The following is an 18,053-nucleotide window of genomic DNA, read 5'->3' on the forward strand; positions in this document are numbered from 1 at the left end:
CCTGACACCTGCAAAGTCTGGGTCAGTTTATATGGCCAGAGGTGGTCCTTGAGGTATTGTGCTCCTGAGCCATTTAAGGCTTTATAGATCAGATCCATCACTTTGAATTGGGCCTGGAATTTCATTGGCAGCCTGTACAGTCAGGCCAGGATCGGTGTAATATGCTCAAATCATATTGTCCCAGTGAGCAACCTGGCCACTGAATTCTGCACCAGCTGAAGCTTCTGAACCGTCTTCAGAGGCAGCCCTATGTATAACGCCTTGCAGTAATCTAGCCTATTGGTTACCAGAGCGTAGACAACAGTAGTTAGGCTATCCCTGTCCAGATAGGGGCATAGCTGGGCCACCAGCCAAAGCTGACTGAAGGCGCTCTGTGCCGTTGGGGCCACCTGAGCCTTGAGTGACAGCACAGGATCCAGGAGTACCCCCAAGCTACGAATCTGATCCTTCAGAGGAAGTGTAACCCCATCAAGAGCAGGTGACCTCCCAGCCATCTGGTCCAGGGAACCACCCACTAACAGTGCCTCAGTCTTATCTGGATTGCGCTTCAGTTTGTTGGCTCTCACCCAGTCCATTACCAAGGCAAGACACTGGTTCAGCACTTCCACTGCCTCACCTGCAGATGTAAAGGAGAAACAGAGCTGAGTGTCATCAGCATATTGCTAACAACATACTCCAACCCTCTGGATAACCCCACCCAGCGGTTTCATGTAGATGTTAAGTAGCAGGGAATAAAATTGAGCCCTGAGGAACTCCACATTGAATGCTCCATGGGGCTGAAAAGCATTCCCCAAGCATCGCCTTCTGGGGCCACCATCCAAGTAGGACCAGAACCACTGCAAAGCAGTTCCACCCACCCCCAACTCAGGCAGCTGCTCCAGAAGGATACCATGGTCAATGGTATCGAAAGCCGCTGAGAGATCAAGAATTAACAGGGACAAGTTTCCCTTGTCTCTCTCTCGACAGAGGTCATCATACAGGGCGACCAAAGCAGTTTCTGTGCCAAAACTGGGCCTAAACTCCCATTGAAATGGATTTTTAAAAAAAATTCAGTTTCCTCAAAGAGCATCTGGATCATAGCTGTCAACTTTTCCCTTTTCTTGCGAGGAATCCTATTCAGAATAAGAGAATTTACCTTATAAAAAGGGAAACGTTGACAGCTATGATCTGGATCTGAAGCACAACCAATTATCTTTGTTTTCACCTACAGAATGTTCAAGGGTGTGTCATTTCTATTCACACACACAAACACCCTTTTCTGTGTGTTTCCTTTCTCCTCCCTGCTATGGCGGCTCCTCCCTTTTTGAGAGGTGACCCACGTTTCACAATGGCCAATTTATTAGCAGGCCAGAAGCAGGCACTGCCTCGTTGCCACCACAGTTTCCATAGCAGCAGCTGCCCTGCTTTTTGTCTTGGCATGGGATATGTATTTCCCCACAGCAAGCTGGTGCATAGAAGAGAAAAGAACGTATTTGCAGGCCTCTCTCTCAGCACTGGGAATTCAGTCACACCAGCATGCTTTGTGAGGAGGTACGGTAAGCCTAGAAAAGTCCCAGAGTTCTGGACGCTTCATTGCTGCAAGCGATTTCTCCCTTTAGAATGCAACTTGGGCTCACTTACTCAGAGCAGCTGACCTCTGGAGCAGCTTACCCATGAGAATCTCTAGATGGGTCCCAGAAGGGTTTGCCACAAGGATGACCCTGTCTTTGCAAAGGCAGTTGAACTGCCACTATTTCGAGTGGGGTTCAGTCACATACCAATAGATTCAAGTGGCACAGTTCTGGTTCCTTGGGAGATCTTGTGCAACAAACCTGATTCCCTGACCTTTTGCAGTCAGAAAAGTGACAGGAAAATACACTGGGAAGTGTGGGATAGCACTTCCTTTGATGCAATGTCAGTGTAAAGCACCCCTCCAGGAATTGTAGTTTAGCCTTCCCAGAGCTACAATGCCCAGCAGCCTTCACAAACTACAGTTCCTAGAATTCTGAGGGAGGAGGGGAGGGATATGAAGGGATGGTATTTAACTGCCCCTCAAACAAATCAGAATGACTGCTCAGTAGGCAGGTAATCTGCAAGTGCCCTCACCTTCACAAGCTGATTCTTGCACACCATTATTCTGCTATTTGCGATATCCCTTGGATCGCACGCTGTTTGAATCCCAGCAGGAATTGATTTCAGGATGTCAGTAATAGATAAGCCCCTGCACAGTCCTCTGGGAGGTTTCAGAAAAACAGCACTCACTCATTATTCTTTAAAGTGTTTTGCAATGCCTTTGAAACCCACAATTTTAACCATTGTGCAACTGTGCAATTCGAAAGAAAAAACAAACACAAACATTTTAAATTGTCTTTAAACAGCTTTTAATTTAAGTTTTTCATGCAAATTCTAGAAATATGCCTTTGGAAGAGTACCAAATCTGACATTTTCAGTTCCGCATAGGTAAGTGTATCAGGTAAAGGAGATAATCAAAATTCAGGGATGGTTCCAGCAATGTGGATTCTGCAAACGCCCTGATGCTCAGCGTCTCTAAGTGTTGAAAATCTTAGTCATAAGGATTTCCCAAGTTCCAGCATTGTGGAAAAATCTCTAGACTGGGAAAGACAGGTTCATGAGATCACTCATTACGATCCTTTTTTGTGTGTGGCTATGTTTGGTAACATGTCTTTTAGATCCCATGATCTTCCTGGATCATCTGCCATTAACTTGGATCCATAGATCACAATTCTGGATCTGTGTCTAAATCTACACAACTGGAGACAGACAAAAAGACTGGGCTGTGACCATTCAACTCTTCACATGTTGCTCCAGAATTGGAGAGGACTTGCAGGCTTGCCCTCCCAGCCCTGTCCTAGCAATAAACATTTCCCACATGGCTTCGCAGAAATTGAGTCCTTGGGATTGCCCAGCAAAGTTGCAGAAAGTTCTAGAAGAAGCCATCAGCCCTCTCAACCATTTTCTGCAGCAGAGCTGAAGAGGATCAACATGGACAGGGCTCTTTCTCCAAAGGTTCTCTTTCCATCAAAGGTAAGAGAGCACCTTTTCTGCTGGGGCTTAGCCTGTCAGGTTTATCCGAGGTGTTCCTGGATCTCAGTCAGCAACCCACCTGCCTCTTTCTTTCTTTTTCCTCTTGATCAGAGAGTTGTCAATGGGGCATCAGGACCGCTGGAGCTCAGCAGCTCAAGAGGCCGAGTGGAAGAATACAGCAGGGAACCCCTTCATCCCAAGCATCCCCAGAGAGCCAAGTCTAGGAGTCCGCCACAAGTGCTCCACACGAAAGGCAGCAGAATGTACGTGTGTCAGGCAAGGTGAAATATACTCAGAGCCCTGCAGTGATTTCATGCTCTTTATTGCAGCTTGTAAAACAGTGATTGAATTGCCCCCCAAACCTCAGGCTTTTATATACATTATTTACACAACGTCTGATTGGCTGATTCTGCTTCCCTCCTGGAGCCTGATTGGTCTTTTCCTGCAGACCAAATCAATTGTTGCATTCCACGATCCTACTTGCCTATTGTTCTAGGATCCAAGTTTAGTACACAACACAAGGTCAAAGTTCTGCTTTCAAAATCCTTCTTAGGAAAGGAAGCATGAGGTACAAGATGTCGTGATGGCCAGCAATTGAAATGGCTTTAAAAGAGGATTAGACACACTCATGTGGGAGAGGGCGATCAGTAGCTTCTAGTTATGATGGCAGCAGTGCTTCTGAACAGCAGTTGCTGGAAATCATAACTGGGGAGAGGGCTTGTGATTTCAGGTCCTGCATGCAGGTTCCCGTATGATCCTCTGTCTCCACAGTCAGAGGCAGGAAGCTTCTAAATACGGTCCTGGAAGTTGCAGGAGGGGAGGTTGCTATTGTGCTAAGGAGGAGACCCAAAGAGTCATAATAATAATAAATAATAATAAAAATTATTTATACCCCGCCCTTCCCGGCCAGAGCCGGGCTCAGGGCAGCTAACACCAATAAAATCAAAGTAAAAACATACCATATTTTTCGCCCTATAGGACGCACTTTTTCCCCTCCAAAAATGAAGGGGAAATGTGTGTGCGTCCTATGGGGTGAATGCAGGCTTTCGCTGAAGCCTGGAGAGCGAGAGGGGTCAGTTCGCACCGACCCCTCTCGCTCTCCGGGCTTCAGGAAGCTCTCCGCAAGCCTTGGGAGCTCCGCGGGAGTTCCCGTCGGGCTCCCTAGGCTTGCGGATAGCAGCCTGCATCTAGAAGCCGGGGGCGCGCTGCACAGCGCGCCCCGGGCTTCGGTTCCCCGACCTGGTTTGGAGGCTGGCGGTGGGGAGAAGCGTGCTTCTCTCCGCCGCCAGCCCCACAAGCTCGGGGGACAGCGGGGAGGTGGAACGCCGCCATCCCGCTGTTCCCCGACCTGGTTTGGGCTTCAGGCAGATATCCGCAAGGTGTGGGAGCCCGGCGGGAAGTTGCGCCGGTCTCCCAAGGCTTGCGGAGAGCTGCCTGTTCTGGGGGCTGGGGTCGGGGGAAGCTCTGTCAGCATCGCCCTAGAGCCAGTGCACCAACTGGACTCTTGCACCTCAACCCCGACTGGGCTAGGCGAGCTGGGTAGCACCGCCAGAGACCTCCTTCTCACAGGAAACGGTCACAGTGCTGTGGACTCACAGCTCAGAGCTGAGAGCACCGGATTCACTGTCTCAATAATACAGTCGTTGCGCAGCAGAGTTTTGCAGAGTCTTGCAGAGTATAAACCACTCGGAGAGCAGCTCTGTAGAATATCTTCCTTTTATTTTTATTTTTTTTAAAGCAATTTATTGAATTTTACAATAGAAGTAAACATAATAAACAATATAACATTTGTCTTAACATAGTTTCACATTTTCTTTGGACTTCCTCACATCTCCCGCTCCCACTTTCATCGTTATAACGTTTTGTCAGCAATTTATCATCTTATTTAAATTCTTATATCCCTTCTATATTTCATAATCTTATAATTCTCGAAAGGAGTTAAATTTTCACAGTCTTACTTATTTTCTTAAAAACTTCTAAATTTAGTGGTGCTCAATTATTTTAGTCTAGCATCTTATTTAGCATTCACTCAAATTACAATGCTTTTGTAAATAATTCTTAAATTTCTTCCAATCCTCCTCAATCCTCTCTTCTCCCAGGTCACGAATTCTGCCGGTCATTTCAGCCAGTTCCATGTAGTCTATCAGTTGCATCTGCCATTCTTCCAGTGTGGGTAGATCTTGAGTTTTCCAGTGTTTTGCGAGAAGTATCCTTGCTGCTGTTGTTGCATACATAAAAAATGTCTGGTCCTTCTTTGCCACCCCTTGGCCGACAATACCCAAAAGGAAAGCCTCTGGTTTCTTAGTGAAGGTATATTTAAATACCTTTTTCAATTCATTATAAATCATTTCCCAGAACGCCTTCACTTTAGGGCAAGTCCACCAGAGGTGGAAGAACGTTCCCTCACACTCTTTACATTTCCAACACTTATTATCAGACAGGTGGTAAATTTTTGCAAGTTTGACTGGGGTCATATACCATCTATAAATCATTTTCATTACATTTTCTTTCAGAGTGTTACATGCAGTAAATTTCAATCCATTACTCCACAACCTCTCCCAGTCCTCAAACATGATATTATACCCAATGTCCTGTGCCCACCTTATCATAGCCGATTTAACCGTTTCATCTTGTGTATTCCATTTCAACAGCAAGTTATACATCCTTGAAAGTACCTTAATCTTTGGTTCTAACAATTCTGTTTCTAGTTTCGATTTCTCCACCTGGAACCCTAGTTTCTTATCATTTTTAAAAACTTCTTTAATCTGAGCGTAATGTAACCAATCTCGCACTTTGTCTTTCATTTTCTCCAAACTCTGCAATTTCCAATTGTCTCCATCCTTTTCTAGTATTTCCCAATATTTTGGCCATTTAGCCTCCATATTGGGTCTTTTTCGGGCCTTAGCTTCCAAAGGTGAAAGCCACCTTGGTGTTTTATTTTCCAGCAAGTCTTTATATTTTGTCCAGACATTAAACAGTGATTTTCTGACAATATGGTTCTTAAAGGCCTTATTTGCTTTAACCTTGTCATACCATAAATATGCATGCCATCCAAAAGCATTGTTAAACCCTTCCAGATCTAACACATCAGTGTCTTCAAGAAGTAGCCAGTCTTTTAGCCAGCAGAACGCTGCGGCTTCATAATACAACTTTAAGTCTGGCAGGGCAAAGCCCCCTCTTTGTTTTGCATCAGTTAATATCTTAAACTTAATTCTGGGCTTTTTGCCCTGCCAGACAAACTTAGAAATGTCTCTCTGCCACTTCTGAAAGCACTCCGTTTTGTCCAGAACCTGAAGTGTTTGAAATAAAAACAACATCCTTGGCAATACATTCATCTTAATAGCAGCAATTCGGCCTAACAAAGAAAGTTTCAATTTTGACCAGCTATCTAAGTCTCTCTTAATTTCTGTCCAGCATTTTTCATAGTTGTCCTTAAATAGACTTAGATTTTTTGCTGTTATGTTTACCCCTAGGTATTTTACTTTTTTAACCACATTAAGTTCCGTCTCATTCTGAAACCGTTCTGACTCTGTATCAGTCAAATTTTCCCCCAAAACCTTAGTTTTCTGTTTATTTAATTTAAATCCAGCCACCCGACCAAAGTCATTAATCAGTTGTAATACTCTTTTCGTACTGGGCTCTGGCTTCTGCAGGGTCAAAACCAGGTCATCTGCGAAAGCTTTTAATTTATATTGTTTCTGACCGACCTGAATTCCTTCCACCAACCGATCCCCTCTAATCATGTTCAATAGCACTTCCAGAACCGAAATGAATAACAAAGGGGAGATAGGGCAACCTTGTCGTGTCCCTTTTTCAATTTTGAACTCTTCTGTAACCACATTATTAACTATCAATTTAGCTTTCTGTTCTGAATATATCGCCTCAATCCCATTCTCAAAACCCCGTCCCACTCCCATCTCTTTTAAATTTCCCATCATAAATTTCCAGGAGATATTGTCAAAGGCCTTCTCCGCGTCTATAAAAATTAAAACTGCTTTTGTATTTATATCTGTTTGCAAAAGTTCCAAAATGTCAATAATGTTCCTTGTATTAGCAAACAGATGTCTACCTGGGAGAAAGCCGGCCTGGTCCTTATGAATTACTTCATTTAAAACTTTTTTAAATCTACTTGCCAAAATGTCTGCAAATATTTTGTAATCCACATTTAAAAGGGAGATGGGACGGTAGTTCTTAAGTTGTGTCTTTTCAGCTTCCGACTTTGGTATTAATGTGATGAACGCTTCCTTCCACGACTCCGGTGCCCTCTTCCCCTCCATAATTTCATTGCTGACCTCCATCAAAGGTTGTATCAAATAGTCTTTTAATGTCTTATAGTACTTGGAGGTCAGCCCATCTGGCCCTGGAGATTTGCCGAGTTGCATATTCTGGATGGCTTGTTCAATCTCCTGTCGTGTTATTTTAGAATTCAGGATTGTCCTATTTTCTTGTGACAATTTAGATAGTCCATTTTTTGCCAAAAATTGTTTAATCTCAACATCGTCTTGCGGCCCTTGGGTGTATAGTTTTTTGAAATATCTCTGGAAACACTTTCTAATGTCCACTGGATTCTGAATGTTTTTTCCATCAACCTCTAAGTTTGTAACCGTATTTAATCTTTGTCTTCTTTTCAACTGCCAAGCTAGCAGTTTTCCACATTTATTCGCCGACTCAAACGTTTTTTGTTTCATTAATTTAACCTTCCATTCAATTTCCTGATTTATCAATTTAGAATATTGTGTTTGATAAAGTTTAATTTCTCTCAGAGTTGGCTGTGACTTCGGATTCACTCTTAATTTCTTCTCTAATTCTTTTATTTTATCCAAGATCTTATCTTTTTTCTCATTTTGTGTTCTTTTCTTTACTGCATTCTGTTGTATCAAGAATCCCCTCATTACAGCTTTACTTGCGTCCCAGACGATTCTTTTTTCCACCGTAGTATTCATATTTATCTCAAAGTAATCCTTCAAAACTTTTTGGGCCTTCTTGGTAATTTCCTGATCTCTAAACAAATTGTCATTCATCTTCCATCTAAAGGATCCAGTGTTACCATAAAGCACCAATGGTGCAGCAAGCAAAGGCTCTAGCAGCTCAGCCAGCTGCTTGTGGCTGGAAAGCCAGACAGGATGTTTGTGACTGTTGCCATGGGAACAAAGGGGCAGTCCATTCTGTACTGAGCACCGGATGTTAGCTCAGTGTGTGTGTGTGTCATATGACCCGTACTGGATGTACTTGGGAGGAGTTTTCTTCTTGCTGTTGTTGAGTGCAGACATGATTCTCTGTACTGATGTAAGAGGCAGAAATAAATGATGTAAATAGTTTTCTGTCTGCTTCTTTCCCCTCCCTGGGGACACCAAAGGGGAGAGAGGAAGAACGGTGTGTTCCTCTCATACATCTGAGAAGAATCGCCGGACCTCGCCTGCTTATCAGCAGAGGTTGGGAGACGCGGGGAGGTCGACAGGAATATCTGCCGGTGCCTATGCTTGTGGCACATTCCTCTGACCCAGGCAGAATTCCAATAGTGGTAGCAGAGGATGGTTTCGATCCATCGAACATCTGCATGAGAGGCTGGTGGATTGTCCTCCTCTGCTCCAAGGAGGAAGAGAAGCGTCTGAAAACAGCCAGAGGCTCCACAGACAGCTGGTGGAAAGAAGAGGTGTTTTCCAGAGCAACAAAGCTCAAGGTATGCTGCATTTCGGGCTAAAAGTGTGAACGCAGGAAGATTAATTCCCTGGTTCACGGAGCTGCGTTTCAAAGAAAACAAAAGCTCCGGAGGAAGAGGCCTGCAGCTTGAAGGCTGAAGCCTGCATTCCACAAATTTTTGTGGTAGATAAGATGTCCTATTGAAATGCATTGTTGCTAGGTAACGGTCCTGGAAAATAACTGGCAAAGGGGCTGGACTCTGCGTGTAAGCCTGGGAAAGCGAAACAAAACCAGAGAATGTTTTGGCTACAAGGTTTACGAGCTCTTGGAAGGGACTTTTCGATAGCAGCCTGAGTTTAGCTGCCAGGTGCAAAGAGCGTAAATAATTTGCAGTTTGCTGCGTGAGAAAGACAAAAACAACTGTTGGATTTTACAGTTTGTTTGACAGAGTGAGCTGGAGGCTTGGCTTCAAGATGGATGCCAAGAAAGGGGGAGGTTTGCCTTGCCCACTCCCCCTAACCAATGACAATTATTCATCTTGGTCTGTAAAGATGAAGGCCCTGCTGCAGAATCAGAGGCTTTTTGATGTAATTGAAAACCCCATCCCTGCAGCACCAACCAGAGGTTGGGAGTCACAGAATGTAAGGGCCAGGACTGCTATAATTCTGTGTGTCTCAGATGATCAGTTGGTGCATGTTCAGCATTTAGAAAATGCGAAAGAGGTTTGGGACACGCTGCGTACAACGCATCAGAGAGATGCTGGTTCTTCAGCGTTGCTGTATTTTGAGAAATTGACCAATCTGAGACTTGCGCCTGATGGAGATGTTCAAGCGCACCTGACAGAAATGAAGTTTCTGCGTCAACAGATGGTGGAACGCAATTTCTGTCTTCAGGAGGAAGTGTTTTGCTTCATGATGATAAACAGCCTTAGCCGCACCTACAAGGTTGTTGCCAGTCAGCTTGGTTCCCTACCGGCCGCGCAGCTGACCGCGGAGAGAGTTTGTGCTGTGGTCCTGAATGAACACGACAGACTTGCTGCACTGGAAGAAAAAGACAGGGGGAGGGAAGAACAGAGTTCTAATTCCCCCACTGCTGATGCTACTGGGGAGCATGGTGTAGCATTGAGTGCTGTCCGATGCTACAATTGTGGACAGACTGGGCATCTACAGCGAAACTGTAAGAAGCCGCGCCAGTCAAGAGGAGCAAAGAGCAGCTCTACGAAGCCTGAGGCATCAGGCAAAAGCCGTACCAAGTGCCAGGTGAAACCTGCAAAGGCTATGATGGCGAAAGGAACCACGCCAGATGTTGGGAACTCGTTCATAATCGACACGGGCTGTACAAAACATTTGTGCCCGCACAGAGGACTGTTTTCGACGTTGAAGAAGCAAAGCTTCACTGTGAAACAGGCCAACGGTCAGGAGTTGGAAGCGACTGGAATTGGGACTGTGTATCTTGAGAGTCTGAACTTGACTATAAGTAATGTTTACCTGGTTCCAGAACTGAGATTTAATCTGCTGAGCGTGTCGCAGATTGCAAAGAAAGGACTGAAACTGTCCTATGATGCTAAAAGCTGCAAGATCTACAAAGATGGAGAACTGTTTCTTACTGCCAAAGAGAAAGATGGACTGTATTTGTTGACTTTTGATCAAAGTGATTACATGAAATGTAATTCTTCTGTTTCTAACGAAATCTCTCTTGCAGGTGTGACCAGTGTGAGCACCAGGAAGGTGACCAAGACCAAGAAGGTCGACAGAGCATTTCAGCGGGTGTATGCTGATGTGATTGGTCCTCTAGAACCATCTAGAGGCGGTGCACGATTTTACCTTGTGTGTGGATTGTTTCACTAATTATTCTTGGGTTTATATGATGGAGAAGCCGCAAGAAACTTTAGAAAAGTTTCAGGAGTTTTGTGACAAGGTTAAAAATATGCATGATGCTAACATTGATTGTCTTTTCACAGATGAGAAGCAAATTTTTCTGTTACAGAAGTTTCAGAAGTTCCTGGATGGAAAAGGGATAGACCACAAAGTGGCAGTTTCGCAAGAAGCGTGGAACAGGGGGGTCTGTGAAAGAGTGAACAAAGAATTGCAAAAGGGGATGAATGCGCAATTGCTGAGTTCACATTTGTCACATGAATATTGGGCCGAATCGCTAGCGTCCTATCTTCATGTGTGGTTGAGAAAGGTCTCAACAGAGTTGGGATGTTCTCCTTTTGAGAAGCTGTTCAATAGAAAACCTTCTGTTGCCTATTTTAAGGTTTTCGGGTCTCATGTGAGAACAGAAGCTCCAGGTGGAGTAAAGAATGCCAGAGGCATTTTTGTGGGTTATGAAAAGGGTCTCTACAGAGTAATTTTGTCTGAATCTGGTCAGGTGATTCTCACAAAGTTCCTAGAGAGTGCTCCAAAGCAAGAGCGGGTAGTACAGACATTTCCCACAGGAAACGATGATGATGATGATGATGAGTTTGATCTTATTGAGTTCAGTAGTACTGATGATGACAGCGATAGCTCAGACAGCTCAGTTGTCACAGTCATTGAGAGGAAATCTCACATAATGACTAGACCCTCAGAAGAGGAGGATGAACCATTGATTAAGCTTAGTACTGGTTCTCCAGAGAGTTCAGAGGATGAACCAGAAAGCAGAGTAGAGCAGCAACTTTTACGTAGGTCTGAGAGAGCAACGAAGGGTGTACCACCCAAGAGGTATTCAAAGGAGTTTGCTAACCTTGCATATGTTGCTATTGTAAACGACCAAGGACAGATTGAAGCTGTGTCTGAGTCAGAGACAAAGGCACAACAGAGAGTTGTTAACCAAGGTAATGCGAAGTCACACAACCAGAGAGGTACATTGGTTAAACCAGTGGCGGGTAGTTCCAAGGGTGGAACTGAAACAACAGGGGAATGTTATAAATATAACAACTGTTTGTTTTCTTCTCTGGATGACGCTTTGCTCGCGGCACACATTGATACTTTAGGGGGAGTATGTTACCATAAAGCACCAATGGTGCAGCAAGCAAAGGCTCTAGCAGCTCAGCCAGCTGCTTGTGGCTGGAAAGCCAGACAGGATGTTTGTGACTGTTGCCATGGGAACAAAGGGGCAGTCCATTCTGTACTGAGCACCGGATGTTAGCTCAGTGTGTGTGTGTGTCATATGACCCGTACTGGATGTACTTGGGAGGAGTTTTCTTCTTGCTGTTGTTGAGTGCAGACATGATTCTCTGTACTGATGTAAGAGGCAGAAATAAATGATGTAAATAGTTTTCTGTCTGCTTCTTTCCCCTCCCTGGGGACACCAAAGGGGAGAGAGGAAGAACGGTGTGTTCCTCTCATACATCTGAGAAGAATCGCCGGACCTCGCCTGCTTATCAGCAGAGGTTGGGAGACGCGGGGAGGTCGACAGGAATATCTGCCGGTGCCTATGCTTGTGGCACATTCCTCTGACCCAGGCAGAATTCCAATATCCAGTTGGTAGTAGTGTCATATCCATCTTTACTGCATTATGGTCGGAGCAGGTCTTTGGGCAGATTTCCACTTTTCTGACCTTAGGTGCCAGGCCTCTAGAAATCCATATTTGGTCGATTCTTGTCCAGGTCAGTTGGGCTTCAGAAAAGAATGTTCCCTCTCTTCCTAGTGGGTTCTTTGTCCTCCAAATGTCAATCAAATCCATATTGTCAGTCATTTCAAAAAAGGTTTTAGGTAGTCTGCCGTCTTTTGTAACATTTTGACTTTGTGACTTGTCCATGTTAGTTGATACGACCCCATTCATATCTCCCATCATTATGATGTTGTTGTAATCCAGATAGTCCAGCATTGTCTCCTGCAGCTTCTTGTAAAATTCCGATTTCCCTTCATTAGGTGCATAGATTCCTAATATCAACAGTTTCTCTCCTTGATATTGTATCTCAATAGCCAAAATTCTTCCATGTTCATCTTTAAATAAGAATTTAGGTGACAGGCTCTCTTTTGCATATATCACCACGCCTCTCTTCTTAACTTTGTCCGACGATACAAATTCCTGGCCCAATCTTTTATTTATTAACACTTTTCTGTGGAGCCTCGTCACATGTGTTTCTTGTAAACAGATAATGTCCAATTGTTCTTTTTTTAATATGTGAAATATTTTCTTCCTTTTTTCCGGAATGTTACAACCATTAATATTCCAACTCAGCAATTGCAGAGACATCCTGGATCAATCTGGTTATTTCTCCAGGGGTGGTATCTTCTCTGAATCTTCAGGTTCCCCAGGTGCTGGTGTTAATGCTGGCGTTGCCCCAGGCCCAGAGGGTAATTCAATTCCTTTTTGAAGGTCCTCTCCGTATGTAGCCAAAAATTTGTCTCTCTCTTCCAATGTTCTAACTTTGACCTTTCTCCCTCTAAAGGTAAAAGATATTCCTTGGGGAAATTCCCACCTAAATGGAATTGCGTTGCTCCTTAGTAGTTTAGCAAGTTCAGAATAGGCGGCTCTAAGATCCAGCAGTTGTCTTGGAATATCTTTATAAATTTCAATTCTTCTATCCAAAACCTCCAGTGACTTTCCGTAATGTAAGCCCAAAATCTTATCCCTTTCCTCCTTTGATCTCAATGTTATCAAACAGTCTCTGGGCCTCTCCTTCTTTATGAATCTTCCAAGTCTGAAAGCTGACACAATTTTAAAGTCCTTTTCTTCCAAATTCCAGAACTTGGAGAATTCTTTGGTCAAAAACTCAGTTAGATTTCCTTCTTCTGCCTCTTGTAATGATCTAATCCTCAAATTATTCTCACGATTTCGCAGTTCTATCATAGAAAGATAAATCTGATGTTCCCCAACTTGTTTAGTGAGTGGTCTTACCTCTTGCTCTAAATTTTCCAATTTTTGTCTGGTGTCCTCAGCCAATTTCCGATTTTCTGCTGAGGCCTCCGTTAACTGTCCAATTGCTTGTGTATTCTGTACCACTTGTATGGTTAATTTATTTAGACATTCTGTATTTTTGTCAATCTTTGCTGATTGCACATCTACTTTCTTGTCCAAAGCTTCCAATTTTTCAAAAATTTTGTCTAGAACAGAAACAGATACTCCTGAGGCCATATCTTCCAATTGTAACTGCTCTGCTTCACCCTCTCCCTCTTTTGCCTGTGACAAGGCAACTTCTTCAACTTCTACTTCTGAGGGCAAAGTAGGTACAGATGATCTACGTGTCTGCGAGGCTGAGGTTAGAGTTGTTAAAGTTGTTTGTCTAACTCTCCCTCTTTTTCTTGTGCCACTCATTCCAACGTTATCTATCAGTCAAGGTCACACTGAGTTATTCCCATGGGAATGGAAAGGCCCAGAGCAAGCAAACAACAAGGGAATCGAAAGTAAATGTACATGTAAAGTCACTGTTTTAATCCAATCCTCTAGAGGGAGCTTAAAATGTCTTTCAGAGTCTAATTTAATATCCAAGAACCTTCAGATACAAATGTTTAGCAGAGTTTATAAATGGTCACTTTGTTACAGACAGTGCTTATTTGTCTCCAAAAAGAATGTTTCAAATTTAAAAGGTCTCAATACCCTCAGATTGTTGCAAGTTCCAATATACAGTATCCAAATCTGCAGTACTGACAGCTCGATCTCTCAATGCTCAGGCAGCTCCTGACTCTGGGTTTCACCTTCTAATTTGTAATCCAATAAAAGGAGGAAAGTCAAGTGCAAGTAATAATTCCAAATCTTTAACTTAAAGTCTTTACTTTAAATTGCAAGTTCAGTAGATGCTTAGATCTGTAAAGTTTAAAATCTCTTTCTTTCAGCCTCCACTCCTCCAGCTAGTTGCTTTTTTCAAGTTCAATGGCTGCGGAAGACGGACTTCCTGTTTCCACGTCTCTCCGCTTTCAGCCAAGTTCAAGCCAATTAAGATTTTTCGTTTAAAATCTCTAATTTCAAGTGATTCAGTCTTTTACTCACGAATAAGTTGCTTTTCATCCGAATCCGTAATTTGACAGGAAAAGGGATCAGCGCTCACCGGCAGCAGCAGCGCGGCTTCGCTCCACAGACTGTGAAGCAGCTCTCAGCACCGCAACCCCCCTCCACGCTCCGGAGCCCCTTACGGGGTTCCTTTCGCGTTTGGAGGGTCGCTCAAGGCGCCCACCGAGCCTCAAGACCCCAGGCTCTTGCTGCCTGGGGTTTTCCGAAGTGGGTCTCCGCTTCGCCGTAGCGGACGACCCGTTGTCTGCGGAGCCTCCTCTCCCGTTCAGAAGAGGACCGCCATTGCCGTTCGCGCCGCCCCCGGAAGTCCTGCAGACCAAATCAATTGTTGCATTCCACGATCCTACTTGCCTATTGTTCTAGGATCCAAGTTTAGTACACAACACAAGGTCAAAGTTCTGCTTTCAAAATCCTTCTTAGGAAAGGAAGCATGAGGTACAAGATGTCGTGATGGCCAGCAATTGAAATGGCTTTAAAAGAGGATTAGACACACTCATGTGGGAGAGGGCGATCAGTAGCTTCTAGTTATGATGGCAGCAGTGCTTCTGAACAGCAGTTGCTGGAAATCATAACTGGGGAGAGGGCTTGTGATTTCAGGTCCTGCATGCAGGTTCCCGTATGATCCTCTGTCTCCACAGTCAGAGGCAGGAAGCTTCTAAATACGGTCCTGGAAGTTGCAGGAGGGGAGGTTGCTATTGTGCTAAGGAGGAGACCCAAAGAGTCATAATAATAATAAATAATAATAAAAATTATTTATACCCCGCCCTTCCCGGCCAGAGCCGGGCTCAGGGCAGCTAACACCAATAAAATCAAAGTAAAAACATACCATATTTTTCGCCCTATAGGACGCACTTTTTCCCCTCCAAAAATGAAGGGGAAATGTGTGTGCGTCCTATGGGGTGAATGCAGGCTTTCGCTGAAGCCTGGAGAGCGAGAGGGGTCAGTTCGCACCGACCCCTCTCGCTCTCCGGGCTTCAGGAAGCTCTCCGCAAGCCTTGGGAGCTCCGCGGGAGTTCCCGTCGGGCTCCCTAGGCTTGCGGATAGCAGCCTGCATCTAGAAGCCGGGGGCGCGCTGCACAGCGCGCCCCGGGCTTCGGTTCCCCGACCTGGTTTGGAGGCTGGCGGTGGGGAGAAGCGTGCTTCTCTCCGCCGCCAGCCCCACAAGCTCGGGGGACAGCGGGGAGGTGGAACGCCGCCATCCCGCTGTTCCCCGACCTGGTTTGGGCTTCAGGCAGATATCCGCAAGGTGTGGGAGCCCGGCGGGAAGTTGCGCCGGTCTCCCAAGGCTTGCGGAGAGCTGCCTGTTCTGGGGGCTGGGGTCGGGGGAAGCTCTGTCAGCATCGCCCTAGAGCCAGTGCACCAACTGGACTCTTGCACCTCAACCCCGACTGGGCTAGGCGAGCTGGGTAGCACCGCCAGAGACCTCCTTCTCACAGGAAACGGTCACAGTGCTGTGGACTCACAGCTCAGAGCTGAGAGCACCGGATTCACTGTCTCAATAATACAGTCGTTGCGCAGCAGAGTTTTGCAGAGTCTTGCAGAGTATAAACCACTCGGAGAGCAGCTCTGTAGAATATCTTCCTTTTATTCTATAACTACAACTATGATACAAAACTATATACAGAGCTGAATATTCTAAGCATAAATCAATGCTACACTGAGAGTCTGCAGCTGCTCTAACAGCAATCTTATCTCTAGGATCTCCAACACTCTCACTCTCTCCGATACACTGACTGACTGACTCTCTCTCACACACACAGATATGTTGCTGGGCAGAATAAGTAGATGGGCAGGACACGCCTCCTCCTCTCTGGAGAGTCAGCAGAGACCATCAGGAGATCATCAGGAGATTCTTGGGTATGGGAGGGGTGAAATCTCCTCATCCTCCCCCATTTCATCCGACCATTTCAAGAATCTTTAACATAACTGCAATTTACACAAAATACACATTGTGACAATACAAATGAATAAGCAGCTTCTGGAAAAATCTTCACACACATTTCTTCCTCTCAAATGCAAATTGGCATCTCTAATTAGGCAGATTTGAACAAACCATTTTTCAGAACTCAAATACACGCTTTCCCCTTCAAATATCAGGTAAGGAAATAAATGCAGTGTTTTGTGCTATTACTCTCAGCACACTTCATGCCTGGTTTAAAAACCCCACCAGAGTTGCTCCTGACCGCAGTCTTTGCAAACTCTTCAGAAAACCTTTTCGGTGGTACACCCTTGGTTGTTCTCTCGGATCTGCACAAAACTCTCTGATCCTCTTGTTCTGGTGCTTCTTCCTCTTTGGGAGAATGGGGAGCTAAAGTATATGAAGCTGCTAAGTCTGAGTCAGCGTCAGACTCACCTGAGGCTTTTGTGCTCTGATAATCTGTGCCATCATCTGGAACTACATTGGCATCAGGATTATCACCACCAACAACACTTGCCTCCCTCTTAACTTTCTTTGCCCCTTTTGCACCATCATCACAAATGGGATTGCACTGAAAAACGCCAACTCTGTCCCATTGTGGATTGTCATCAATACTCCTGGTCAGCCTTATGGTTTTCGTGTCTGTGATCAGAACACGATAAGACCCTTTCTCATATCCTAGGAAAACACCATGTTCTCCACGCTTGCTCAGTTTGTCACCCTGTGAGGTGTGCACCCAAACCTCCGAACCAAAAATTTTAAAATGCTTTACACATGGCTTTCTTCCGTGAAGCATCTCATATGGGGTGCAATTTACACTAGACTGGTATCTCCTGTTATACACATGACAGAAAAACGAAAGAGCTTCGGCCCAAAAAGGATTGGGTAGCCCCGAATCATGTAACAGCGTTCTGATTCCTTGCTGCAGGGTCTGGTTTACTCTCTCACATAAACCATTCTGCCAGGGTGATCTGGGCGTGGCTGTCCTATGCTCAATGCCCTGTTCAGAAAGAAAACTCTCAAACTCTTCTGAACAAAACTCTCCACCCCTGTCTGTGAAAAGACAACGTACATTCTCATTATGTACATTTCTGAGCCATTTACAAAACTGGCGAAACTTGGTAAAGGCTTCAGACTTTTTCTGCAGCATATAGATCCAAACATATTTTGAATAGGAGTCTATCAGAACCATGAAAAACCTTGAATTGCCTCTAGAGAGCGCTAGGGGCCCCACTAAGTCTGCATGAATGACTTCATATGGTTTCTTGGCCTCTCTCCCAGACTCTGTACCTTTGGGAGCTTGGCGTGCCTTACTCTCAGCACAAGAAACACATTTCATGTGGTAGGGACATTCTTTCAACTTCATACCCTGAACCATATCAGGCATTTTTGCCACAGCCTGGAAATTCAAATGACCATAAACGCGATGGTAATAATGAATACATTGGTCATGCAACTTCTCATTCTTATCTACAGACAAATTGCAACACTCTTTCTCAGTTGCTTCTGCAGTGCCTGTACCTGAAACAAAAGG

General features: G+C 44.7%; 1 protein-coding gene across 8 annotated transcripts in view; it reads left to right on the top strand.

The window, feature by feature from the left end:
• Positions 1-1,071: 1,071 nt before the first annotated feature.
• LOC308484764 (uncharacterized protein) overlaps positions 1,072-18,053 on the top strand; it is a 48,352-nt gene continuing 31,370 nt past the window's right edge. For 7 of the 8 annotated variants that reach the window (XR_013990108.1, XM_081019886.1, XM_081019891.1 and 4 more), the window contains exons 1-3: positions 1,072-1,535; positions 2,670-3,024; positions 3,136-3,287. Coding sequence is in view for 7 of the 8 variants with exons in the window: in XM_081019886.1 (XP_080876012.1) it covers positions 2,797-3,024; positions 3,136-3,287 (380 nt within the window). In the remaining variant the exon portion in view is untranslated. The remainder of the gene's footprint in view (positions 1,536-2,669; positions 3,025-3,135; positions 3,288-18,053) is intronic. The other variant, XM_081019887.1, reaches the window with a different exon arrangement.

The sequence above is a fragment of the Podarcis pityusensis genome, assembly GCF_964106645.2.
Source record: "Podarcis pityusensis genome assembly, chromosome: 9".
In the NCBI taxonomy this organism is placed as follows: Eukaryota; Metazoa; Chordata; class Lepidosauria; order Squamata; family Lacertidae; genus Podarcis; species Podarcis pityusensis.